Below are 26,412 nucleotides of genomic sequence, written 5' to 3'. Positions count from 1 at the left end.
AGGGCCTTGCAGCCAGCTGGCACTGAGAAGTGGCAGCCACATCAGCCTAGGGAGGGTCTGGGATAGGACTGCCTCTGAAGGCCCCGAAGTGGGATACCTTGCCAGCATCTGCTGAGGTGACCTTTATTTTAGCCCCTCCCTGGCAGCTCTTAAGAGGAATATGAGGCAGAGAAGGGATGGGAAGGTCAGTGATGTTAGCAGTGAGTATTCCCAGCGCTGCGGTCCTGGAAGAGCCACGAAGCTTTGCTTTCAGGAAATGATTATTATTCAGCTTACAGGCATTTATTAAATAAGTCCTGATTTTGTGCCCAGCCCTGTGCTGGGCCCTCTGTGTGATTCAGGAGAGGCAGAGGACACTAGGCCATGGATGACGCGGAACCTCAGAGAACGGGCTCCAAGAATACGCAGTGTCAGTGAAAGAAAGCCCTGTGACCTAGTTCTCACAAAACCTGAGGTCTTACCTTGACTTTGCTACCCATATGCTGTGCCACCTTTGTATGTGTATGTGTGCACACATACACATACGGATGAAAAACCAAAAACCAAATCTATTGCCTTCAAGTCAATTCTGACTCATGACCACCTCATGTGTTGCAGCGTAGAACTGCTCCATAGGATTTCCTTGACTGTAGTCTTTGCAGGAGCAGTTCACCAGGCCCTTCTTCTGTGGAGCCTCTGGGTGGATTCGAACTGCCAAGCTTTAGGTTAGTAGTCAAGTGCAAACCGCTTGTGCTACCCAAGCTCCTTCACACAGATATATAATGTTCTGCTCTTACAGAGGCAGTTTGTGTACATTGTAGATAATCTGACAGTGCAGACAAGCAAAAATTAAAAAATAAAAAACCTCATAGCCCCGTCACTCAGACCACTACCTGAATACCTTACTGCATAGCTTTCCATTTGCGTGTGTGCCCTCATATTTTGTTCTTTTTCCCAAAATGAGATCACATGTGTATGCTGTCTTTTTAGTCAGTGATCTCCAACTTCCATTACAGTAAATTTTCATCTCATGTAATATCCAGTTGGCCTGAAATTGTTCTTCGCAGCTGATTTGTCCAAAGCAGTATCCAGGACCATGCGTCTGGCGGTTAAGTTCCCTGAAGGCTGTGCAAGCACCCTGGCTAGATTTGTGATCTGGAAAAAAGCACCCCTGGCTGCAAAAGGGAATAGGCCACCTGGAGAATCTGCTCGACAGACCTCTGCCGTTCTCCAAAAATAACAGGCAAAGGAGAGGGACATTAGGGCATGACTGAGATGAGGACTTCTGGGGTATTTACTGTCATTAATATTAATGTGGCATCCCGTGAGTGCCAGCATTCATAGCTTGTTGCTATTTATGGACTCATATCCGCAATGCTTCCTTATTGATTCTTAGTAGTGATTGTCCAGTCCTCAGGCCATGGGACAGGCCAGGGTCTCTGCAGTGGTGTCTGCCTTCCCCTGCCCCAGGTCGGGGTGCCGATGGCTGTCTGTGTTCATAGTCCCCGGGAGCCTTCTGTCAAGGTGGGTGCTCTCTCTGCACTAGTGGGTGCCTCCACCCCTTCCACCTGCCCCCGGCCTGCCTGTGAGTGTGAGGCCTGGAGTGAGAGAGACCATTTCCCCCCAAGGGAATTCACTCTGAGGACCCACTTGTCGAGTGGCTTGCTCTGATTATGCAACCTGCCTCTGACACAGGGCCTGACAGTTTCCAGAGCGCTTTCACAGACCACATTTGCTCCTCCACAGCTGCTTGGTGAGGTTGCTTGTTTAGTTATACCCTGCTTGAAGTTGCTTACAGGAAACACAGTAAAATGGTGAAGTGTATATGTAAAAAGCAGGGAAAATATTAAATGAGAAGGGAGCTTTTTGTCCTGGAGACAAAAAAAAAAAAAAACGCACATGTGAGGGACACAAGGCAGAGATTACTGACTTTGTCTTTATTTTTGTTGTTGTTGATGTTTTTGGATAGAGCAGTGAGCACCTGCACGCTTTATAGAAACATGCCAGTGCTGGGAGTCACGCCCAGGCCTCAGACTCTAGAAACACACTGTCTTGAGCTCTCTTGGTGGCCTCACCTCACCACCCAATAGAAGGTGGGCTGAAGTGGTTGTGTGCACCAGTGTCGTGATGATGAGCTAAGGGCCTGGAGTCCCAGCAGCCCACTTGCCATCTGTGCCACCTCAGCAAGTTTATTAATCTCTCTAAGCCTCAGTTTCCTCATTTGTAAAATGAGTACAGAGGTTTAGAACCTGGCCCAATGCTCCTTCCATGACTCCAAGTGCATCACTATGTCTTCCAATGGGTTGGAATCCATAACGTTAGAGCCAAAAGTTAGGGCAAGAACCTGGGAAAGAGTCAAGCATTTTGATGCAAATCAATGGGGAAAAGAGAGAACATTCAACAAATGGTGTTGGGATACTGGATCATTGTTGGGGGAGGAGGGAAATAAAGATGGAGCCAAAACAAATTCTGTTTGGATCAAAGATTTAAATGTAATAAAACCATGAAAGTTCTAAAACAATATAGGTGAATTTCCTTAAAATTTTGGAATAAGAATCCTAATCAGGAGAGAAAACCCAGGGGTCATAAAGGAAAAGATTGAAACATTTTACCACGTAACAATTAAAACAAACGAGCAAACAACAACAACAAAAAAAACCTCTATATGGAAAACTTGAAGTTTTTAAAATTATTTGTTGTTTGTTTTGTTATGTGGTAAAAACAAAAGACTTCTATATGGAAAACTAGAGGGTCAGCAAAAGAGAGGAAGACCCTCAACAAGAGAGATTTACGCAACGATTGTGAGGATGGCGCAGGACCGGGCAGTGTTTGGTTCTGTCGTACTTAGGGTTGCTAGGAGTTGGAACTGACTCGACGGCACCTAATAACAACGTAAGAACTAAGTGAGATATTACAGTGCTTTAGCGCAATAATCGACACACAGTGAGCGCTCAGTACATGGATGATGATGATGATACCTTAGCAGTCTCCCTGGCAGTCTTGGGAGGAAGCTGAGTGGTCTTGGTGGCAGAGGTGAGAGGGCTGAGGGGGCACATCTCTAGGCTTCCCGTGCAGCTGGGAGGGGCGGAACCAGTGGGCAGGCAGAAGTAGGGTACACAGGGAGGCAGGGGTCTGGCCGAGAAGAGCTCAGGAGCTGAGGGAAAGACAAGAAGCAAGGAATGAGTGTGAAACCTCAGAGGGGAGAAGGAGCCGTTCTGAGAGGCAGTCCTGGGGTGGTGACCATGCTTCCTGTTGGGGCAAGCTCTGGCCTTGAGAAAGACCAGCTCAGGCTGGCTTAGAAGGAGCAGCTGGCCTGAGTGGGGTGCTGGGGGGGCAAGAGGTGAGACAGGGAGGGACAAGGCAGACTCTGCTGTCAGAACCTAAACTCTTATCCCCGTATTACAGATGGACCCTCAAATCTTGACTGCTCAGGATGTTTTGCTGATGTTAGGAAAGGTGGAAGTTAGATATCACGATGAACTTCCTATCTCAAGGATTGGAGATACTGAAGCAGGGGAGTGAGGATGAGCATGAAACTTCTAAGTCTTTGAGGGCTTTCTGGACTTGAGAAATCCTGGGGCAGTCTAGACTAGGAAGTTTGGAATAGGGGCGCCTGCCGGCTCAGGAATTCTGTAAGTGGGCAGGGCAGTGCAGGAGCAGGCCATGCTGTAAGGAGAAGGCCGAGGGTGACAGGAAGTGGATGCAGGCACTCTAGGCCTGCCACCCTGAGGAAGTAACTGTGCCCCCCCCCTTCACAAAAGGTGGGCAGGGGAGGTTGAATGGTGGTCTGGGAGGCCCCAGAAGGCAGCCAGGGCTTGGAGGAACCCTTGTTTTTCATTACCAGAGGACAGTAGGGCTCTCTAGAGCCCCAGAACCCATGGCCATGTGCAACTCAGAATGGCCCCAGAGCTCCCTACGTCAGGATCCAGCCAGGTCTCCGCCTGTGAGGAGAGGCCATAGGGTGGAATGGGGGGCCTGGGATGGAGGGCAAGGAGCCAGAGAGGACGCTTTCCCACCCCCAGGGAGCTCGAGCTGCCGCTGCCATGGTTACGTCTGCTTCCTGTTTGATTCATCTCAAACAGCAGAAAGGAGGGGCAGGGCTCCCAGCTCCGGCCACCGCTGTGTGGGGCTGTTTACAACAGCCGCATGTGGGATTCCCAGAAAGAGACTCCAAACCGGACATCCTGCGGCTGCAAAATACCCAGGTGTCAAGAGCTAAAAATAGCTGCCACGGGGCCCCAGCCGCCCAGAGGTGGCGGGGAAAGGGGCACGCTCATGGTGGAGGTGGGAGGCCAGCTTTGTGGCCACACATCCCTCCAGTCTTCTGTCTGGTGCACAGCTGCTGAGCCTGCGGAGCTTCTCGGTTCCCTGGCCTTGGACCGACAACAGGCCTTCGTCTGGCTGCGGGGTTCTCGCTTCTTACCCGCTCGCAAGGACCGTGGCCCTGCCCTGATGGGCAGCTGGCCCCTCTGCCTGCACAGGAGAAACCCTGCAGCTTGCTTTGGGATGATAAGAGAGAGTCTCAGAGGGACTCGGGGAACGTCTAGAGCAGGGATATGGCAGGGCACCTGATCTCCTCTAAGACCTGCCTGTGACCAGCTCCTTGTTCTGAGCAGGGCAGGGACATGTCGTCCCAAATTATTGCTTGGTTTCCACAAAGTCCTCTGTGTTGTGATTCTTCAGGGTTGTCTTCACAAGGGCTCAAAGCTGAAATAGGCAGTTTCTGCCTTCTCACCTGCAGCTGGGCTGGGGTTTGCCTCTGGCACAGGCCCTCTGTAGGGGTATGTGATTTGGCAACTTTCACCGTGCCCATCTGGGTCCTGCATTTGTCCTGCACCACTGGCCTGTGGAGAGTGGAAGTGCTGGGGGAGGAGCAGTGGAGTGTTTGAGTTGAAAGCATGGATTCTAAAGCCCAAATGTCTGGGCTCAAGTCCCAGCTCACCCACTTTCATGTTATGTGACCTCAGACAAGTTATTTAATACTGCTGGGCCTCAGTCTACTCATCTGTATAGTGGAGATAAAAATAATAACTGCCTTATAGGGTTGTCGTGACGGTTAAGTGAGTTAACAAATGAAAGGCACTTAGAACAACTCCCAGCACATCGTAGAGTTAGCTTACAAAAGTTCAGATGGAAGAGAGTATAGTTGGGAGAGGCAGGAGATAAGAGATGGGCAGGGAATGCATCGGGGAGAAAATGGACTTTAGAATAGGAGGGGAGAGGATGCACTGAATAGTTGGGACCAGACACTGGATTGTCTATGCCAAAAGGGAGGCTGCAGACAAGGTCAGGAGGCAAACAGTAATAGCCATGACCATGGAAGGAGCGCCTAACATGTGCTGAGTGCTTCACATGCAGTGTTGCTAATCTCAGGTGAACTCCTCAGTGTAGGGGTTCTTATCCCCTTATTACAGATGAAACCACCAAGGCTTAACCAAGGCTTAAACCCTGTTTCTGGCTCTCCCTGCCGGTCACTGATGGAGTCAGGGTTTGAACTTAGGTCCATCAGACCTCAAAGCCAATGTCCCCTATGCTATACACCCCCATTTCCATGACAGTTGCAGCCTGCCAGACTTCATTCAGCAGGAGTTTCCAGCCAGCTTGGAGCCCCCCGGGGTTCTGGATAAATCTGAGCAACAAACAGTTTAGAGCCAAGATTTTGAGCAATATAGGGAAATTCTGGAAGGCAGTATTCTTGGTCCCTCAGGTCCATTTACTCCTACCCTCATTTTTTTTCACTCTGACACCAAATAAGTGGTCACAGCCCTCTGAGAGGGGCAGTGAGGGGCTGATGAGAAGAGGGTCTTCAAACTCAAGCCGGTACGGGGATACAGTATATCTGCAATCTGGTTTCAGTTCAGCCACTGACAGGGAGCCTTCGGATACCAGTCCTTGCTGGGACTTATTGTCTTCCTCTGGGACACAAGGAGAGCTGTTCACCAGGTCTTATCTCTGTGGCTCTGGGCTCTTCTGAACTCAAGGGCTCTCAGCACAGAGAGTGAGGGGGAAGGGGAACAGAATTTTTTCCAGGAATTGCTTTTGGAAGCAGCCTCTGTTGCCAGCACACACACAGACATGCACACATGCACGCACACAGCTTTCTGAGCAGAGTTTATATCATAGATCATCATCACGAAGTATCCATTCTCGGCCTGGTAATAAACACTAGAGTACAGGGCCATTGATTTTCTCCCATCCAGAGAGTGCACGGTGTCCAGAATCTGTGGTTGCTAGAAGGGCAAGGTACAGAGAACCTGGCTCTGCTTCCAAGTGTGAATGCTACTGGCCAGCCTTCAGGCTGGTCCCAGCAGGCAGAGGACCAAGGCCGGGATTGGAGGCCTGACAAGCCTCTGAGAGTGGCCCTGGGGCCCAGTTCAGAAACAAACCTCTCTTCGGGGATAGGTCCTGCAGAAGAAAGAGGAGGCCTTACGAAAGCCCTGGTTGAGGGAGTGGTTAACCATGTCCTGAGGAGGAGTCTGCCTCCAGCGTGAGTGAGCTCCTTGGGGTTCACAAAATTTGAAGAAGGGCCAACTGAGAAATATTCATGCTATGTCCTAGGCAGGTGGCTAGGAGAGAGTCATTGTGTTTGATTCACCAGATTCAAACAAAGCTTGCTATGTGCCCAGCGAGGTGTCACATACAGGTAGGTATGGCTTACAAGTGAAACCATAGAAACCTTGATTAACGAAGTATCGAGATGTTGGACACAGAATAAATGTGAGCGTCACAGGAGATGGGCTTGGGCTAGACCCCACAGGATGAGCAGAATTTGAATGGGTGGAGTGGCATTTCCCTGCCAAGCTGTGCCATTGAAGCATAGGGCACTAGGGTGTCTCAGTGGAGTCTCCCTGGGCCTAGAGTTGTGCCCTCCCCCAGCGTGTCTGCCTGTAGGGAGTTCTCCTTTCTCAACTTCTGGAAGAGGAACTGTGGCTGCCCCTGAAACCCAGACCTAAAAAAGCAGCTCCCACTGGTTGTCCTTTGGAAAATATCCCTTCTGCCCCAAGTCTGGCTAAAGGAGTACTTCTGTGTGTCCATCAAATCCTCTCTCCAGTCGTCCTCTCAGTCTTCCAGCCTCTTGTCCTCTTGGCCCTGAGCTGGGACGACAGGAAGGGAAGTTGTCCATCTTGGACAGGAGGCCTCAGGACTCACCTCTGGGGTTGCTGGGATCAGTCTGCTGCTGTTCAGCTCGGGGTCTACTCTAGGGCTTTGAGGGCTCATAGTGGGATGGAATGGGAGGCTTAGGAGCCTGAGAGAGATGGCTATTTCTAAAAGAAAACTTTCTATTTCAGATTATCTGAGGAAGAGGCTGAGTGGGCCTCTTCTCTGGGGGAAATGAAGGCAGCAAGACATAGGATGGGGCAGTCTGGGAAAGGGGCCCTCATGTGGGGTCCTCAGGCTATGTGTTCCAGACTGCCGCTTCATGACTCCCACCAGACCTAACTCCACGTTCAGCCTGTGTCCCAGTCTCTTCCCTCCTGTGGGAGCCTCCTGTTCTCACCTTCGCCTTTATATGCCCACCTGTGGAGTCTCTGGCCAGGCCACAGCTCCCCCTTCTCCAGGCTTCTCCTTCCCATCATCTCCCTCCTGGCATCTATAGTGCAGCCTCACCAGCCATGCTTTCCCACTTCTGGTTCCACCTCACCTCCCCAGCCCTCTTCTTCAGGCTATGGGAGACTGGTGTGGCTGCCCAGGGAAGACTGTACAGACCACATCAGGGACGGCTAAGCTGGGACCTCCCTAGGTTCCTACTGTGGCCTGGGCTCAGTCAGGCTGAGATATCTGAGTCACTTAGTAGGTTAGATGAGGAAGAGGGGGTTGGGAATCCCTCTCAGCTAGCATGGGAGTTTGAGAGAGGACTGGGGTGGGGAATCCTCTCTTTTGGTTAGCATCTTATAGAGGCCCCAAATTTTGGGGAGCTCAAGCTGAAGTAGAGCCTACTAGAGTGGCAGTGAGCCTACCTGGGTTGGCCCTGTCTCCTTCCTTCCCCCTTCCCCTCACTGCTCCTTGCAGCCCTTTCACTTCATCTCTCCTCTCTCTGCAGATGGGACCCAGGTGAGCCCGGGCACCCACTGTCCCAGTCCCCCTGGCACAGGTAAGACTCAGGCCTGAGGGAGACTGGGGGAGTGGAAGATGAGGGATGGAAAGGACACAAGAAGAATGAGAAGCTGAGGGGCTGGGGACGCAGGATAGCTAGCTGGTTGGTCAGAGAGTTGGGAGGTTATGGTCTTAGGAAAAGAGGTGAGGAATGGCGGCAAGAGAGGCATCTCTGGATCCAGGCTGGTCCCAGTGCTAGGAGCTTGACAGGAAAAGGAAACACAGGGCATCCTTCTGGTCCTGGCTGGTTGTAGTGAAACAGAAAGGAAAGCCAGGAACTCATGCTTATATTCAGACCTCTGCCCTACCTCAGGCACTGGGCCAGGCGTAGTCTAGTATGTTGACTCATTCAGTCCTCACACCAGCCCTGCAAGGTGGGCCTGGCAGCCCTGGAGGATGGAAGGCGGCCTCATGGTGCTTGGGTGGGAGAGGACCCCCTCACCTTGGTTCTCTCACCCTTCCTCACCTCCTTCCCCTGTTGGCCTATGCCTCCTTTGCTGTTAGGCTGCCTAAGGAAGGATTGGAGTGGACCTCCTGCTGCTGCTCTGACCTAGGACATGCCCATGGGGCTAGAGCTGGAGTGAATGAGGGGTTGCCCCTTCCTTACCTGCAGCAATTATCCACTGCAGGTCCACTGAATGCAGGTCATAGCCTGACATCTAGTAATAACATATGGCAGGGAGAAATGGAAGGCCAGGTAGTCTCCTTGCTTCAGTTCTGGCTTCCCAAAAGCTTATAGGTAGGTTGGAGAGACAGGACACACAAATAGAGAGAGAATGATGGAATGCAATATGTGGCCAGTGCCAAATGAGGGATGACTGATTGATGAGTTCATCTATTCGTTCAGGAAACGTTAATGCCTATGTGCCAGGGTACTGTCCCAGGCATTTTCTGGGAGATACAGAGATTTGGTGATTGATTTGACTAGTATTTATTGAGTGCCTATCATGTGCTAGGTGCTGGGGATAATGAGCAATGAACAAACCAAGTCCCTGTTCTATGGAGCTAAACTCAGCTGTGGTCCCATGAATAGCCAACGTGATTGAAGTCCAAGAGAGGGTGGGACCCTGGACACTGGGCTGGGTCCAGGGGAGAGGAGGGGCTCCAGCTGGGCTTGGAAGAAAGGGTAGAATTGGAAAATTAGAACGTAGGGGTAAGGACAAGCACAGACGGGGACAGTATGAGCAAAAGCTCAGAGGACAGAAAGTACAGGGTTCAGTAACAGCTCATGGCTGAGGTGGGAGACCAAGCAGAGGGAATCCAGGTTAGGAGCAGACTGTGGAGCCCCTGAGAGGCATTCCCAGGGCTCCATTGACAGCTATGGCTGAGGTGGGGGATTTGGGTCCAGATGTAGAAGACCAAGCAGAGAGAAGCCGGGTTAGGAGTAGATTGTGGAGCCCCTGAGAGGCATTCCCAGGGTTCCAGGCAGAGCCCCTCCCACCTTCTCAGCAGCCTTCTCCTCTGGACACTGTTCAGTGCTGAGAGTGAGGGGTGGGCCACTGCTCAGGAGGAGCTTAGAGTTTGTGTGTGGCTGAAGGTGCAGGCTTTGGGCCTGAGTGTCATGCCTTGGCATCTCCTAGGGCTCCCTCTTACATTAGCAGGGAATCCCCTCAGGAAGCCAGGGCACCGGAACATGGGGCAGGGTTGTGTTGGTGTTAGAGGCCCAGACTGACAGGAATGAGAATCTAGAGTCCTTAGGGGGGGTGCATGAATAAGGAGTGGGGGCATCAAAGCCATGCCTTGCCTCCTAGCCCTCTCTGTGGGGCTGCACTGGGGTATACACCCATCACCTCCAGCCTCTGATATCCATCCAGAGGGTTGTGGCAGGCACGTCCTTGCTTGGCTGTTTTCTTGTGGCCATCTCATAGTCAGAGACTGTTAAAGTGGGAGGCCCCTGAGAGACCATCTACTGCAAGCCCCTCTCTCTTTGCCCAGTGAGAAGCTCCCCTGAGGGGAGGGGACTTCCTGAAAGCCCATGGCGCATTAGAGTGTTGGTGGGAAAACAGCACCAGCCTCAGCAGGACTGGAATCCATGCTCCTGCCTAGCTGGGTGGCCTTGGGCAGGCCCTTCCCCTCTGAGCCTCAGTTTCCTCATTTGGGATAATGGAATAGTAATACCTAGCTCCCAGGGTGTCATGGGGGTGAAGTGGAAGGCTTTTGTAGACACTCATGCACGTATGCCACAATCTTAAGACTGTGATTAATAATGTTCAGTGGGGCCTGGATGCTGAACTTCCTGACTCCCTGACTAGCGTGCTGCTTGCTTTCCCAGGGTACTTTCCCAGTGCCCCTCAACCCAGGCCCAGAGAACAGCCTACGGCTGCCCTGTTGGGGGATGCCTCGCTTTGGAAGTGCTGAAGGCAGCCTCTCCGGTCACCTCTCAGGCTTTCCCTGTCATAGGGTAGTCTGCTCCCACCCTAACCTCTCTCCTTCTCCAGGAGACCCCCCTGCAAAGGTCCTACCTCTAAGTGTCTTGCACATCTCTGGCTGTTCAGCCCAGCCTGGCCTGGTGTAGTGCACAGGCGTAGAGTCTGCTCTGGCAGCTAGTTATAAATAGCCTTTGCACCCACAGCCTTGGCAGGGTGTGCCTGGCGTGGGTGCTAAGGACACTTGAGAAGGGGCAGCTGACCCTGCGGTCCTCACTGTGCTAGGCCCAGACCTGGCAAGCAGACTTTATGCCCGTGTGGCCCAGTGAGCTGAGGAACCTGTACTGCAAACAGGGCTCAGCAGGCCCAGGGTTGTAGGCCAGGGTGGCTACAGGTTTAAGGCATCACTTTTTTATCCCACGACCCAGAATAGAGTGTGGCAAGTCTGAGAGGGGTGGATAAAAGTTGGAGACAGAACAAAGTAGGACTGTTTGCCTGCCAAATGGCTGCCTTTGAGCCCAGCTCGTTAGAGAGCAGCTGAGCCAAATTCTCCAATTCCAGGGGCAGGGAGATTGGGGAGGGCAGGGCCCAGAGTGAACCGGTAGGGCCATAGCCCATCACCAAATCCCTCACAAGGTGAAGCCCTCAGCCCCAGGCTTAGTGGGGAAGCACTATGCTTGGAGTCTGGAGGCTGAACCTGACCACCAGTAGCAACAGAGGGTAGCTTTGTGCCGTGCATATGACTCCTTTCTCATGGCTGGAACGGAATTGATAATACCTTCCTTGCAGGATCAGAGTGAGGATTAAACAGGGCTTTGAACTGGTTCGGTCCGGTTTGAACCCCTGCAGAGAATTTGCTTTTCTAACGAGTTCCCAGGTGATGCTGATGCTGCTAATTAGGGTCCAAATTCTAAGAGCCACTAGTAGAGCAGTGGTTCTCAAGAATCACCTGGGGATCTTGTTAAACTGTCAGATCTGATTCAGTGGATCTGGGGTGGAAATGCAAATTCTCAGCAGGGTTTCGAACCGGAACAAACCGGTTCTATGCTCTGGGATTAAATGAGAAGGCTCTGTGAGGGTGTCTTGTCATTGTTGAGCCTGAGGGGGCTGATTAGGCTGCAGCTACACTCCTTGCGCACAAACTTTCTGTCTGACCTTGACCTCTTTGTCCACAGGCCGCCTCACGCCCCACGCAGACACACCAGGCCCCCAGCCTCAGCCCATGGATCTGCGGGTGGGCCAGCGGCCCCCAGTGGAGCCCACCCCGGAGCCCACACTGCTGGCCCTGCAGCACTCACAGCGCCTGCACCATCACCTCTTCCTAGCAGGCCTGCAGCAGCAGCAGCAGCAGCGCTCCGCGGAGCCCCTGAGGGTAAAGGCAGACATCCTGCACACCGGTCAGCCCCCACCCCTCCCTGCAGCCTTCCCGGACCCTAGTCTCAGCCCCGTAACTCCTTGTCCCTTCCCGCGCTGCCGACTCTGTCCACAGCTCTCAATGGACACGCCGATGCCTGAGTTGCAGGTGGGGCAGCAGGAGCAAGAACTGCGGCAGCTTCTCAATAAGGACAAGAGCAAGCGGAGTAAGGACGGCAGCTGTGTGCACGGGGGACACAGAGGGGGCGGGAGGGTCACAGTGTGCCTACACGAAGGCCACCAGGTCTCCCTCTGCCTGCAGGCTCTGCTTGTGAATGTGGGTGTAGCTTCACAGGAGGGGTGGCACTTCCAGCTCGGCTCTTGCCTGCGGAGTCCCTGGGACACCTCGTACTAGGGGTGTGGACAGAGCAATGGGCAGAGAATGTGCCAGGAAGCCAGTCTACCCACCCACCCCAGCCCGCTCGTGATTCTCCTCCCCTGCAGGTGCCATAGCCAGCAGTGTGGTTAAGCAGAAGCTGGCGGAGGTGATTCTGAAGAAACAGCAGGCAGCCCTAGAGAGAACAGTCCATCCCAGTAGCCCCAGCATTCCCTACAGGTACCCTCCCTTCCCTCCTGCTACCTCGCATCCCCACCATGCTCCTTCCTCCCTATGGATATTGGTGAGCACACACACATTTGCCCCTTTGCCTCCCCAGATGCTTATCACCCAACCCTTCTCCTTTACTCCTAAACATTATGTCGCCCAAGTCCTCTCCCAACTGACACCAGCCTTCTCTCCTGTAATTCTCTCTTTCTTCAGTGAGGCCTTCCTCCCTACACACACACACACCACACCCTGGCCTTTTTCTATGAGTCCCTTCTCTCTTTACACCTACCCCTAAACACAAAAATGTCCCGGTGCCTAGAGTGTGTTCCTGTCCTGTGAGAGGAACAGAGTCCCCACCCTGTCTAGCCCCTGACTTAGGCTCCCTGAGTCACTGGCTTCTCTGCCTAGATCAGAGATCTGTAGATTGCACTGCTGGGAGGGGTGGGTGGCCTGCTGTTGTCACCTGGAGATGGCCCCATTCCTGCTGGCCCCATGCTGCTCCACCCTGTCCTCTGCTACCTACCCCCCACCACCCGGCAGAGACAGTGACTATGGAGGCGGGTCTCCAGGGCCCAGGCTCAGGAAGGAGCCCTGGAGCAGAAGAGGTACTAATGAAGGTGGTTGTGCAGAGTGAGGTGGCTGCAGGCCTCTGGGTTCCTGCCCTCTGAAGTAGCCTTGGCACTCACTTTACAGAACTCTCGAGTCCTTGGAGACAGAAAGAGCCACCCGCACCATGCTCAGCAGTTTTCTGCCTCCTGTTCCCAGCCTGCCCAGTGACCCCCCAGAGCACTTCCCCCTGCGTAAGACAGGTGAGCAGGACAGACAGGTGGGTGCTTAGAGGAAGGACCTTGGACAGTAGGTCAGGAGTGTGGAGGGCTGGGCTGGGCCTGGGAAAGGCCAGCACGCTGTGGTTTTTTCTCCCCCTCTGCCTTCTCTTGCCTTAACCCAGAAGTGGTGACTGGGTGTGAGGGGCTAATGCAGAGGAGAGAAGGGTAGGGCCTGAGTAATGCTGGTGCTCCCCACAGTCTCTGAGCCCAACCTGAAGCTGCGCTACAAGCCTAAGAAGTCCCTGGAGAGAAGGAAGAATCCGCTGCTGCGGAAGGAGAGTGCCCCACCCAGTCTGCGGAGGCGGCCAGCGGAGACCCTCGGGGGTGAGGGCCAGCAGGGCGGGTGGGGGTGACATCCTTAAAGCTGGGTGGTCTTGTCCCTTTGGGGCTGGTCTCCCACCCCCTGACAGCGGTCCCCTCCTCAGGGCCCTGTGTGAGGTTGTACAGGGTGTGGCCTACTCATAGATTCCTTCCTGGCCAGGGGACTGAGCTAGGGGTAAAACACAGCCATGCTCTGTGACTAAGCTGACAACTGTCCAGGAGAAGGGGCACCTTTACAAAAACTGTCCAAAGGCACCCTGTAGCCTAGTCGGGGGCTGCTTTCTTCCTGCTTTTCAAGAAAGAAAGCAGGAAGCAGAGGCCGCCCATAGGGGCAGGGGTCTTGTTCCTGGATGTCCAGGACCAGGGGGCTGGCTCTGGCCTCTGACTGCACACCCCCCTCTCCCTAACCCCCAGACTCATCCCCCAGTAGCAGCAGCACACCCGCGTCAGGGTGCAGCTCCCCCAACGACAGTGAGCACGGCCCCAACCCAGTCCTGGGCTCTGAGGTAAGGCCTCACAGGGTTTAGGCTCTCCCGAGTAGGTCTGAGGCTCAGCTCTTGCTTTGCAAACCACCCCCCCGACCCCCACCCCTTGAGCCTCTGGGAGTTCCGGGAAGGCATGCCCAGGGGTAGCAGCCTGGGAGCGGTGACCCCTCGCCCTGCTCCCCGTGGCAGGCGCTCTTGGCCCAGTGGCTGCGGCTGCAGGAGACCTCTCTGGCTCCATTCACCTTGCCGACAGTGTCCTTGCTGCCCGCAATCACGCTGGGGCTGCCCGCCCCTGCCAGGGTGAGTGGCCGGGGTGCCCCTCCCCCGACTCCAGGCTCCTGCAGCTTCTTCACCCCCAACTCACTCCCTTCCCACCACCTGCCCCTATTCACCTTTACTGCTCGTCTCCCTCCTGCACTGTCCTCCTGTGATGGCTTCTCACCTCTTCCCCAGGCTGATGGGGACCGCAGGACTCATCCAACTCTGGGTCCTCGGGGACCGGTTCTGGGGAGCCCCCATGCTCCCCTCTTCCTGCCTCCTGGCCTGGAGCCTGAAGTTGGGAGCACCTTGCCCTCTCGCCTACAGCCCATCCTCCTCCTAGACCCCTCAGTCTCTCATGCCCCGCTGCTGACTGGTGAGTCCCCTTGCTTCTTGGTGAAGGGGCTGGGCCCTTGTACCCTGCTAAGGGCCAAGCTTGGGGAGGGGCCTGTCCTTCTTGCCTGCTCTCCAGCTCCCTGCCCTCCTGGGTACCTCCCTGCTTTGTCCCCCTCCCCCATGCCCTTGCTTCTTTCATTGCTCCCTAGAGTTCCCTCCTTATGCCCCCGACCCCATTCTTTCTAGTGCCTGGGCTTGGGCCCCTGCCCTTCCACTTGGCCCAGTCCTTACTGACCACCGAGCGGCTCTCCGGGTCAGGCCTCCACCGGCCACTGAGCCGGACCCGCTCAGAGCCCCTGCCCCCCAGCACCACTGCCCCCCCACCGCTGGGCCCCCTGCAGCCCCGCCTGGAACGGCTCAAACCTCACGTCCAGCTGATCAAGGTGAGGGAAAGTGGGTAGGGAAGTTGGCGAGGGGGTGCTTAACCGGGCTTCTGGCAGCTGAAAGAGGAAGGGGGGCTTAGGGAGGGCAGGGCCCTGGAGGACAAGAGAGAGAATGCAGCTCTGGGGTCAAAGCTGGAGTCCTAGCAAGACAAGTGGCCGCCTAGCCCGCCCACCACCTGCCACCCTGCACCCCTCACTCCAGCGTGGCTGCTCAGCCCAGGCATCTCCCTTCCCTAGAGGCCAGCCAAGCCGAGTGAGAAGCCCCGACTACGGCAGATACCCTCAGCTGAGGACCTAGAGACAGATGGCGGGGGCGTGGGGCAGGTGGGAGACGACAGCCTGGAACACAGGGAGTCAAGCCATGGGCAGCCAGAGGCCAGAGGCCCCTTTTCTCTTCAGCAGCACCAGCAGGTATGAGAATGCCCACGTGCCCTTCAGAGGGTGTAGTCAGAAGACGGTGGGACCCAGGATAAGGTGGGAGGTGTGACATCAGTGCAGGGACAGGTCCAGGACCCATGGTTGCCTGACACAGATCCTTGCATGTCTCATCCACACCAGGGTGTGTACACACACACACACACAGACACGTGCACACACGCATACACACAAACATGTGCACACATATGCATATGCTCCAGCAGCCTGCCAGTCTAAGGGTGAAGCCATGTCCCTTTTCCAGCAGAGAAGCTGGCCTTTCAGGAAACTATACACACTCCTGCCCTAGTACTTCTCCCCTGTGACTGGCATCCCAACCCCAGGAAGGTGGCTAGGGCAAGAGTGAGACAGAGCCAGGCTCAAGTGCTTCAACCTCATAATGTTCGCACTGTGTGAGTCCAGCCATGGCAACAGTCTACACCCAGGCAGCAGGTCATTCAGGTCCCCACACCCTTGGGCAGTTGTAGTCCCTAGAGACAAGGAGATCCTGGTTTGAGCTGGGCCTGAGGTCCCTCTCCTGGGCTCTGACTTTGGAGACCCAAGGGCCCAGGTAGCTCCAGTGGACCTGGGTGGTCAGTCTGTGATGCAGGCCACTGGGGGCTGGTGGAGGCAGGGGGCTCTGAGAATCAAAGACAGAGCCCAGCAGAGAGGCAGAGCATCCTGGAATCTCACCAGAAAAGGGAGCCTGCCTGGAGGTTGTCAGGATAGTCGGTAGAAGCCAATGGGGCAGGATCCTGAGATAGTGGCAGCTGAGGCTCCCTCTTCCCCTCAGGTGTTCCTCTGGGAGCAGCAGCAGCAGCAGCGACTGGTGGCGCGGCTCCCCAGGGGAGGCCCTGGGGACTCTGTGCTGCTTCCCCTGGCCCAGGGTGGACACCGGCCTCTGTCCAGGGCTCAGTCTTCCCCAGCTGCACCTGCCTCATTGCCAGCCCCAGAGCCCGTTAGCCAGGCTCGTGTCCTTCCCAGCTCTGAGACCCCCGCCAGGACCCTGCCCTTCACCACAGGTAAAACCAGGGTTGGAGTGAGGGGCCAGGGGTGTGAGGCTATGTTTGTGTCATGGTGTCACTCAGGGCATTCTTAGAATGCTTCCTTCATCTCATTTGATCCACACAACCTCCCATGAAGTAGGTGGAGTGGGTGGTTATTCTCCTTTCACAGATGGGGAGACTAAGGCTTAGGAAATCTAAGGTGACCAGCTTGTGGTCAGATAGCAAGCTAGTGGTCAGGCCAGGGAATTTGGGTCTCTTGATAACTAGTTTGGAAACCCTGGTGGCATAGTGGTTAAGAGCTATGGCTGCTAACCGAAAGGTTGGCAGTCTGAATCTACCAGGCGCTCCTTGGAAACTCTATGGGGCAGTTCTACTCTGTCCTATAGGGTTACTATGAGTTGGAATTGATTCAGTGGCAACGGGATTGGTGTTTTTTTTTTTTTTTTTTGCCAACTAGTTCAGTGCTTTAAAAATGATACTGATTGTTTTTCTGATTGTAAAAATAGTTCAAAAGTATAATAGAAATTTTGAAGAATACAGAGAAGCATAAGAATAAAATAAAATCAACCAGTGCTCACCACCCAGAGATAACCCATCTTAAATTTTGCTATATTTCAATCCACTCTTTGCTCCAGCCTGAGTACAAATACCATATCCGCATAACTACATTTTACTCAGTCCTCAAACAATGTGAGTTTCCTAGTATTTCACGCAGTATTTTATTTTTATCTAAACATTTCTCGTTAGTTGAACATTTAGATTGTTCCTGATAGTTCTTCATTTTAATTTCCTTATATATAAACCTGTACTCACCTCTGGGAGTATTTTCCGAAGATCAGTTGGTTTTAAGGAGTGGCATTCCTGGGTAAAATGGCCTGAGCATCCTGAAGGTTCTTGGTGCCCTGCGATGCCATGAAAATGCCCCCTGGAAAGGTTGGAGCACTGACCCTGCCTGGCCGTGCTCAGCGGCCTCCACCAGTGGCATCTCCCTGCTGGTCACTGCCCAAAAACTACCTTTGTCTTATCACATGGCCCAGTGTCGTGGGGCTCCCCAGCTCCCAGTTTGGGGGTTTCCTAGGAATTCTTTCTCCTCTCATTGTTTGAGGTGGCCTCTACGGGTGAGACCCCTGACATTAGGCCTCACCCTGTTTCGTTAGGAGCACTTGAGGGCAGCCTAGATGTGTCGGGCAACACTGCAGACTGTCATTGTGTCGGGAAGGTGTGGCTCTGTGGCTCCTGTCGAGCGCCGTGCTGGGGTGCTATGCTGGTGTGTGCGTGAGGTTGTCTGAGGCTCCCTGGGTCAACATCTGGGGTGTGCATGTGTGTGGGAATGACTGTGGCTGGGGCGATGGGTTAGATGGGGTACTCGTGACTGTGCGGTGCGAGGGGGGCCTACCGTGCTGACTTCATGGGGAGTGCTGGCTGTGGAGGTGCTGGCGGGTACTCTGTCCAAGGCTAACAGCCAGGTGGGCTGCGGCCCCTCTCCCGGCAGGGCTGTTCTATGACTCAGTAATGCTGAAGCACCAGTGCTCCTGTGGAGACAACAGCAGGCACCCGGAGCATGCTGGCCGTATCCAGAGCATCTGGTCCCGGCTGCAGGAGCGGGGACTCAGGAGCCAGTGTGAGGTGAGGGGATGGGTGGGGCTGCAGCGTCAGAGGGGAGAGTGATGGAGGGGAAGGAGTTGGGGCTCCAGGGCCAGCAGGAGGTGAGGGGATGGGTGGGGCTGCAGAGTCAGAGAGGGGAGCGATGGAGGGGAAGGAGTCGGGGCTCCAGGGCAAGCGTGAGATGAGGGGATAGGTGGGGGTGTAGAGTCAGAGGGGAGAGTGATGGAGGGGAAGGAGTCGAGGTTCCAGGGCCAGCGTGAGGTGAGAGGGCACATGAGGTCAGTGGTAATGGATGGGAAGGGTGTGAGCAGGGGCTTAGGAGCTTGTGGGCCCTCACTCCCCTCCTCAGTGTCTCCGGGGCCGGAAAGCCTCCCTGGAGGAGCTGCAGTCAGTCCACTCTGAGAGGCACGTGCTCCTCTACGGCACCAACCCACTCAGCCGCCTCAAACTGGACAACGGGAAGCTGGCAGGTAGGACCCGGTGCTGCCTGGTGTTCCCCCAGGTCCAGCCAGTGTCCGGCTTGCCTCCATCCCCTGTACTTTCGTCCCAGCCCTCCAGCATTCTTGCCTCCCCTGACCTCCCCATCTCCTCTTCAGGCCCCTCTTCCTCGCCCTACCCTCTTCCTTCTCCTCACACTCCCACCCAGGCCCTCTAATCAGGGCCTCCAGCTTCTGCCAGGCCAGAGGCTAAGCAGACTCACATTCACATGGCCGTTCGGCCTCTCCCCACAGGACTCCTGGCACAGCGGATGTTTGTGATGCTGCCCTGTGGTGGGGTTGGGGTAAGTGTGCCCAGGGGTCTTGAGTGGGCATTGCCAAGGGCTCTCTGAGCTCCTCCCTTCAGTTCTCCAGGCCCAGCCCCTGCCTTCTTGTTCTTGGGGTTCTGCAGACTAGGTGGGCCAGGAAGTTTCCTACAATGTCTACTGCTAGGCGGAATCCCTCCTGGTGTATGGGATCCTATGGACAGTGTGTCCTTGACCATTAGTGTCTCCTGAGTGTGGAGCCCAGGGCCTCTCACTTAAAAGGTGGTTTGTAAATATTGAATGAGAGAGTGAATTTGAGGCTTAAAAGCAGGGCCAAGATTGGGGCCTGGGATCATCTGCCTTTGTAAGAACCTTGTATCTGGGCATTGGCCATACCACACCCCCCCAGATGGCTTTGTCTACCCAGGAGGGGGCCTCCCAGGCTGACTAGGGGCTGCCTCTGGGCTGTCCTCAGCTTTGGTCTGCTGGGGTGGGGCTGTGATGTTGTTTCCAGTGTCCTGCCCCGGAACACAGCATTTCACTGTCCAGCTTTGCTTCCTCGCTCCTCACTCTGTTTTGGGGGCTTCTTGCCTCCTCTGCCAGTGCTCTCCTTGCCTAAAATGTCCCACAGTGGTATCCCTGGCAAGGTATGGAGGCACGGGATGGAGCCTGGTTCTGAAGGAAAAATGGGAGCTATAGCTGGTGGGAGGGCTGTTTGGGAGTCAGCCAGTGCCCTATTCACAACTTCCCATTTCTTGCCACTTTCTGATTTTTCCAACTGTTGTTGCTTCTGTTTTCTCCTCCCTCCTCTCCCTCTCTGTCTTTCTCTCTCTCTCTTCTTTCTCCAGCCTCTTGCGACTCTCTCTGCCTTCCTCGCCTCTCTTGGTCCGCCTCGCCCTCCCCATCTCCCCACCATGCCCCCCGGCCCCTCCCTAGCCTTGAGGCCCAGGGACTGGGTTTGGGGGGCCTCCCAGCCTGGGCTAGGGGCCCTGAGTGGAAGACAGTGGTGCAGACGGCCCCGCCAGCTCCGACCATCCCGCAGGGCCTGAGCAGAGTCAGCTGGGGCTTAAAACCCCCTCCCGGCCCAAACCCCAAGTCCCGCCCAGGTAACGCCATGCCCCCTCCCCCGAGTGGGGAGGCAGGCGTGATGCTGCCGGCAGAGTGCTGGCCAGATACGGGCTGGTGCTGGGACTGAGGCTGGGAAGGAGCCATGCTGGGATTGGGGGACACAGGAGGCCTTGCCTTGGGGCGGTGGGGCACTGGGGAGGCAGCTCTGTCTGCCCAGCTCCCTGCCCCTGGGGTCCTGGCCGTGGGGTGGGCACTGCCCCATGGGCCCTGGCACCTGTGGGAGGCCCTGGATGATGCAGGCTATGACTCTGGCCCCACAGGTGGACACTGACACCATCTGGAATGAGCTGCATTCCTCTAATGCAGCCCGCTGGGCTGCAGGCAGCGTCACAGACCTTGCCTTCAAAGTGGCTTCCCGTGAGCTAAAGGTAGGAGGTTGGGGTGGAGGTGGGCAACCTATGGAGGAGGCAGCAGGATGAGGCAGTGGGGAAGTCCAGGCCCAAAACCCCAGACAAGGCTGCCTCTTTCCTCTTAGATATAACCCAGAGTTTTGGAAAGAAAATCAAGGGCTGTGGGACCAGGGTGAGATTTGAACCCTAGGCTCATGTTTCTCGGTGAGCAGTCAACCCTCTGTGAGCCTGGACCCTTGGTCTCCAATAGATTCAGGGTCATGATCATCCAGGACTGAAGGCAAGTGCAGAACTTCTTTAGACCTCAGGCACAGGTCAATTTGTTCTTCCCAGTACTGTATTTACATAAACTGGGTTGGTGCCCATGTTCGTTTTGCTCTGGGGCTGAGCACCTTACAGGGGCTTGTTCTGAGGTCCACTGTCAGAAGTCCCATTGTTTAGAAGCTTAGTGGCCAGAGTGTCCTAAATGGCATAGCGCCTTAGTGAAGCTTTGCAGTGAACAGCACGGCTGTGGCAGCAGCTCAAAAGGTCAGGTAGGAAGCTTAGGGCACAGTGAGATTATGTTAATGGGGGAAGAACAGGTGGGAAAAAGAGGGTATGGTTGTACAACTGGAAGAATGTAATCAGTGTCACTGAACTATACGTGCAGAAATTGTTGAATTGGTGTATGTTCTGCTATGTATATCTTCAACAACAACAACAAAAACTATTTGAGAAAAAGAAAAACAACACAGTCCTGGTTTTAAAATCCTAGCTCCACCACTTACAACCAGGAGACTTTCAACAAGTCGCTGAACCCCCCAAAGCTTTAGATTTTCCCTCACCTGTAGATTGGATCATGATAATGTGTACTGTACCTCATGGAAATGCTGTGAGGATTAGATCATGTTTATCTCAGGGAGCTACTGTGAAGACGAAACTCAGGGTTTAAAAAGTGCTTAGCACGGTGTCAGGCACTTGGTTGTTGCTTAATAAACAGGAGCTGTTGTTATTGCTGAGTGATAGCAGTCTGGTACACCATGGCTGGTTTTGTGCATGTCCAGCCCGAAAGGGAAGACAGAAGCATGTGAAGAGTAGGGCTGAGCAGTGGGCGCTTCAGATCCTGCCTGGGCACAGTCAGATGTGCCAGCAGCTGTCGCTCCTTCTCAGAGGAGGTACCTGGGGGTGGGGGCAGGCTCACACGAATGTGTGTCAGAGGTTTGGCTGTTTGACACGTGTTCTTTCCATTTCCAGAACGGTTTTGCTGTGGTACGGCCCCCAGGACACCATGCAGACCGTTCCACAGCCATGTAAGGCTTGGGAGAGGGCTGGCGGGGGCAAGCGCAGGCCTGGATAGAGCAGGGTGGGTGGCAGGCCCTGGGGTCTTCCTACCGGGACATTCTCCTGAGCCTTCTGGGGCTGGAGAGGTAAGGGCATGGGGAGGGAATGGCCTGGCAAGACCTCTCTCTCCTCCTTTCAGGGGCTTCTGCTTCTTCAACTCAGTGGCCATAGCCTGCCGGCAGCTGCAACAACAGGGCAAGGCCAACAAGATCCTCATTGTGGACTGGGTAGGTCCTGATTCCTAGGCCCCTCAGAGTGGAAAGTCCTGTGGGAAGAGATCTGAGCCTGGTGTCAGAAGACATGGCTTAGGTCCTAGTTCTGCATTAGTCTCCTGGAGCCTCTGTTTTTTCTGTGGAAAATGGGAGTGAAGATAGTACCCACCTCACAGGGCTGTTGGGAGGCCCAGAGGAGACAGTATGTGTGAAGGAACTCCCAGAGCTTATGGGAGGATCATTTGCATTGTCTTTTGGCCTCTATTGCTTCTTTCAGCAGACTTAGTAAGTCCTGAACTTCCCCTACAGGTAGTGATGCTAACAGTAGTAGCAGTTAACATCGATATACCACTAATAGCATCTAGATGCTAATGGTTTTACATATATTTAATCCTGACTATATAATCCTGACCATAACCTGTTTTCAGATAAGAAAGCTGAGCACAGAGAGATTAATTTGTACACAGTCACATACCTAGGAGATGTGAGACAGGGATTTGAACTTGACAGGTTAGCTCTAGAGTACATGCATTTAACCATAAGCCATATCACTTCTGTGTTGACAGTTGTGAATGGGGGCATTTCTAAGCAGAAGTTGAGATCAGTGGAGAAACTTTCCACACTGGAGCCCATAGGTGGTCCTAGGAGTGACTGAGTGCAGGGCTGTTCCACTAGGGTTGACCCTCAGAATTGTTACCAGCCTTGAAACCTTTCCAACCTGTCCCAGCCGCCATCTCACTGCTTTTGGACCTTCTCTTATCCACCACCCATCTCTCCGCACAGGACGTTCATCATGGCAACGGCACCCAGCAGACTTTCTACCAGGACCCCAGTGTGCTCTACATCTCTCTGCATCGCCATGATGACGGCAACTTCTTTCCAGGCAGTGGGGCTGCGGATGAGGTAGCTCTGTGGCGGGTCTGCATCTCCCAGCCCCGTTGACTCTCCCCTCTGGTGCTAACTTGGCCTCTGTCATGACTAGCTATGTGATCCTGGGCAGACTGTATAGTCTGACTTTCAGGTTCCCCATCTGGAAGGTGAAGAGGCTGGACGAGCTGGTCTTGCAGTGCTAACATCTTGGGATTCCTCTTCTGGCATCTGCTCTCTTCATATCTCTCTTGCTTCTTGTTTTTAGGTGGGGGCTGGCAGCGGTGAAGGCTTCAATGTCAATGTGGCCTGGGCCGGAGGTCTGGACCCCCCCATGGGGGACCCTGAGTACCTGGCTGCCTTCAGGTATATGCTCTGGGGCCCAGAGGTGGCCAGACCCAGTCAGGCCTCCCTTTCCTGCCCCTCTCCCAACAGCACCAGGTTGGAGGTGACCAATTGGCTTGTTGGCCTGTCCCAAACTAATGACTAGACTCTAGGCCCGCCCAGGTGGGGGGGTGGGGGTGGGGGGGAAGGTGTAGTTACTGGCCAATAGGGGTCAACAGTCCTGATGGGAAGACAGGACATACACACAAGAGTGAAAAAGTCAGAGGGTGTTTTATTAAGTTACTTATTACCAAGAACCAGTGTAGAACTGAGTTCTGGGAGCTGGGCAGAGTTGAGTAGGCAAAGCTGTCAAATTTAGTCAAAGAAGGCTGCCTGGAGGGGTTGGGCTTTGAGCAGGAGCTGAGGAACTTAAACTGATGGAGAGAGTGGGCGAGCAGATGCTGTCTACCTCGGGGAGTTACCTAAAAAAGCCATCATCTGGAAGAGGGGCTTTAGGCTTCGGTCAGGAACCTCATGTCTATTTCACTCTGGAGTCCTGCATGCCATTTGGGAAAAAAGAATCCTGGAAATAGATCTTCTGATGCTTTTCTGGAGGTATTCTCTACAAGAGCCCATTCTGTAGGACCTCCAGGCTGGGGTCCCTGGCTTCTGCATGCCCAAAGGTTGCGTTGGGGCTGGAGGGAGGTAGCTATGAGGATCAGGCAAGGGGAGAGGATGAAAGAATGGAACTAGGTGGCCCAGGACCTCAGAGGGTCTAGTTGCCCTGGTCAGCTCTCAGTTGGTGAGTGGTGAGCATGGTCAGCTCAGTCCAAGGTGAGCAGCAGCTAAGTGCTGAGAATTTTGTCCCAGAGGCTTAGTGACCAGAGCCTAGCTTATCCAGCTGTGAGACTGTCCCTGCTCTGTGGCCCCGCCTGCTGCACCCCACAGACATGCATGTGTATACACTTACACATACACTCGCCCTCACACACACACATACACACACACACATTCTCCTTTGCTCTTGTGTCCATCCTTGGCTCCTTTCTGCTTCTTGCTAGTTAAGTGCCCTGGGCGGCTGAGTCCTCAGGCTGTGCCAGGGACATACATGGTTGGCCAGCCAAGGGCAAGGAGGCCAGAGGGACCCTGCTGGGGGGGTTGGTGTCTTGGAGTCCTAGGAGCTGGGTGCTCCACAGAAAAGCTGGTGGGAGAGGGCTGGCCACGTATGTGCTGGGCAGGACCACACCCCTTCCCCAGCAGCCCTGACAGTGCAGTGAGCACCCCCTTCTCGCAACCTCACAGGATAGTCGTGATGCCCATCGCCCGAGAGTTCTCTCCAGACCTGGTCCTGGTGTCAGCTGGGTTTGATGCTGCCGAGGGTCACCCACCCCCACTGGGTGGCTACCATGTGTCCGCCAAATGTAAGGAGGGCTAGCCTAGGGGAGGTAGGGAATGAGGCCGGGCTGGGGTGGGAGGCACTGCCAATTCTCAATGGGAAGGCAGCAGTGGCCGGCCCAGGTCCGGGCGTGTGAGGACTCGGGTATGGCCACTGGTCCTGGAATTTCCTGGGATCTCTTAGCCTAGCATAGCCCAGGACCCTTCTTGTGACTCGATCAGCTCACCACAGAGGACGAGCTCATCAGACCCCTGGGGACTTAAGTCCATCAGATGTCAGACTGGAAGCTCAGCCCTAGAATCCTACCCCCTATTGTGTTGGTCCCACGCTGGGTTGGCAGCGTCTCCAGAGGGAGCACGGGAAGGAACTGTGTTCTTAGAACAGAGGGAGCCCATTCAGTCCCCCGGGCCATAGGCCTGGAGGGCAGAGAGAGGAGATGCTGTGGCTTAGTGACAGAAACCCAGGCTGGAGGAGCTGTCCCAGTTCAAGTCCTTGCCTTGTCATTTACTAGCTGTGGGACCTTGCACAAGTCCCTTAAGTTCTCTGAACCTTGAATGAGGCATGTTGTTGGGTGCTGTCAAGTTGATTTTGACTCAGCAACCCCACGTGATAGAACAGAACTGTCCCATAGTGTTTCCTAGGCTGTAATCTTTACAGGAGCAGATTGCCAGGTCTTTCTCCCACAGAACAGCTGGGTGGGTTTGAATCACCAACCTTTTAATTAGCAGCTGAGTGCCTAACCACTGTGCCACCAGGGCTCCTTTGAATGAGGCATACTCCTAGGTTTTGCATGGGGCTCAATGAGAAAGTACTTGAGTCATTATTTACAAGGGAGGAAGCAAGCAGAGAAACAACAGAGGGAGAGAATGGGTCTGCCTCTCCTCCACTCCGTCCCTCCTACTTCTCCCCCCACAACCATCTAGGTTTCGGGTACATGACGCAGCAGCTGATGAACTTGGCAGGAGGTGCAGTGGTGCTGGCCTTGGAGGGCGGCCATGACCTCACCGCCATCTGTGATGCCTCCGAGGCCTGTGTGGCTGCTCTTCTGGGCAACAAGGTGAGCTGCCACCCCTGCCTCCCATGCATGCATCTGTGGGGCAGGTGGGCCAGGCTTTCCCAGCCAGTGCCCCAGGGAGCAGGCAGGTGGGGCACCTGCCTGGTAGACATAGTTGGGGTAGGCAGAGTGGACACTGCTACCCCAGGTCAGGCCCCTGGCCAGTGTCTCCTGACCTAGGGTCCTTGGGGTGGGAGAGGGCTGGGTCTTTGGGCCTCCAAGAGACAGGTGGCTGATGTACTCTTTTCTGTAGGTGGATCCCCTCTCTGAAGAAGGCTGGAAACAGAAACCCAACCTCAATGCCATTCGCTCCCTGGAAGCTGTGATCCGGGTTCACAGTGAGTGTGGAGAGGACCCTGAGCCGAGAAAAGGGCAGCTACCCTCACCCAGACCTGGGAAAGCCTCAGGGCTCCACTGCTCCCGGTGACCAGGGTCCCAGGGCCTTCAACACTGGCCAGCCAGGGGCTCTGCTGCTGATCTGGAGTGCAATTCCTATGCACTACCCCCAACAGTAATGGTGGGGGAGCCCCCTATGAGCAGAGGCCCTCTGGCCCTCCAGATGGACCCAGCAGGGGCCTCCTAGAGGCAAGGACCTGCCCCCACCTCTGTGGCCACAGCCCTAAGCCAGGGCCAGGCCAACAGCTACTCTTAGGCCTCGTTTGCCAAGAGGCCTGGCTCCCACCTCTGCCTTTAGTCCTGGCCACAGGGGTCCTGAGGGCTCTGCCTGCTTTGGGGCTGGGTCTTAGGATGACACCCGCCTTGAGAAAGCACTTTACATTTTCAACCTCAACTCAGTATCTATCGTGCACTTTGTGTGAAGGCCCACGCTTCTGCTGGGGATACCCAAATGACTGAAATAGATTCCACACAGCAGGGGCTCAGTAGGGAGCATGCACAATGAAGACATGCTGATACTTTCACGGA

The 26,412-nt window shown here is 54.7% G+C and overlaps 1 protein-coding gene across 4 annotated transcripts in view; it reads left to right on the top strand.

Moving 5' to 3' along the window:
- The window catches only part of HDAC7 (histone deacetylase 7), a 37,958-nt gene that overhangs the window by 8,480 nt on the left and 3,066 nt on the right, over positions 1 to 26,412 (top strand). For 2 of the 4 annotated variants that reach the window (XM_049882930.1, XM_049882931.1), the window contains exons 2-24: positions 8,021 to 8,071; positions 11,615 to 11,811; positions 11,929 to 12,019; positions 12,297 to 12,408; positions 13,093 to 13,208; positions 13,425 to 13,550; positions 13,962 to 14,053; positions 14,222 to 14,332; positions 14,486 to 14,666; positions 14,873 to 15,069; positions 15,307 to 15,480; positions 16,277 to 16,505; positions 17,983 to 18,116; positions 18,445 to 18,565; positions 18,827 to 18,876; positions 20,226 to 20,333; positions 21,549 to 21,604; positions 21,775 to 21,862; positions 22,631 to 22,750; positions 22,983 to 23,080; positions 24,341 to 24,459; positions 25,358 to 25,491; positions 25,742 to 25,826. In XM_049882930.1, the coding sequence (XP_049738887.1) occupies positions 8,021 to 8,071; positions 11,615 to 11,811; positions 11,929 to 12,019; positions 12,297 to 12,408; positions 13,093 to 13,208; positions 13,425 to 13,550; positions 13,962 to 14,053; positions 14,222 to 14,332; positions 14,486 to 14,666; positions 14,873 to 15,069; positions 15,307 to 15,480; positions 16,277 to 16,505; positions 17,983 to 18,116; positions 18,445 to 18,565; positions 18,827 to 18,876; positions 20,226 to 20,333; positions 21,549 to 21,604; positions 21,775 to 21,862; positions 22,631 to 22,750; positions 22,983 to 23,080; positions 24,341 to 24,459; positions 25,358 to 25,491; positions 25,742 to 25,826 (2,790 nt within the window). The remainder of the gene's footprint in view (positions 1 to 8,020; positions 8,072 to 11,614; positions 11,812 to 11,928; positions 12,020 to 12,296; positions 12,409 to 13,092; positions 13,209 to 13,424; positions 13,551 to 13,961; positions 14,054 to 14,221; positions 14,333 to 14,485; positions 14,667 to 14,872; positions 15,070 to 15,306; positions 15,481 to 16,276; positions 16,506 to 17,982; positions 18,117 to 18,444; positions 18,566 to 18,826; positions 18,877 to 20,225; positions 20,334 to 21,548; positions 21,605 to 21,774; positions 21,863 to 22,630; positions 22,751 to 22,982; positions 23,081 to 24,340; positions 24,460 to 25,357; positions 25,492 to 25,741; positions 25,827 to 26,412) is intronic. The other 2 variants (XM_049882933.1, XM_049882932.1) reach the window with 2 other exon arrangements.

Source organism: Elephas maximus, chromosome 4 (genome assembly GCF_024166365.1).
Source record: "Elephas maximus indicus isolate mEleMax1 chromosome 4, mEleMax1 primary haplotype, whole genome shotgun sequence".
In the NCBI taxonomy this organism is placed as follows: Eukaryota; Metazoa; Chordata; class Mammalia; order Proboscidea; family Elephantidae; genus Elephas; species Elephas maximus.
This window is presented reverse-complemented; position numbering and strand designations above follow the sequence as displayed.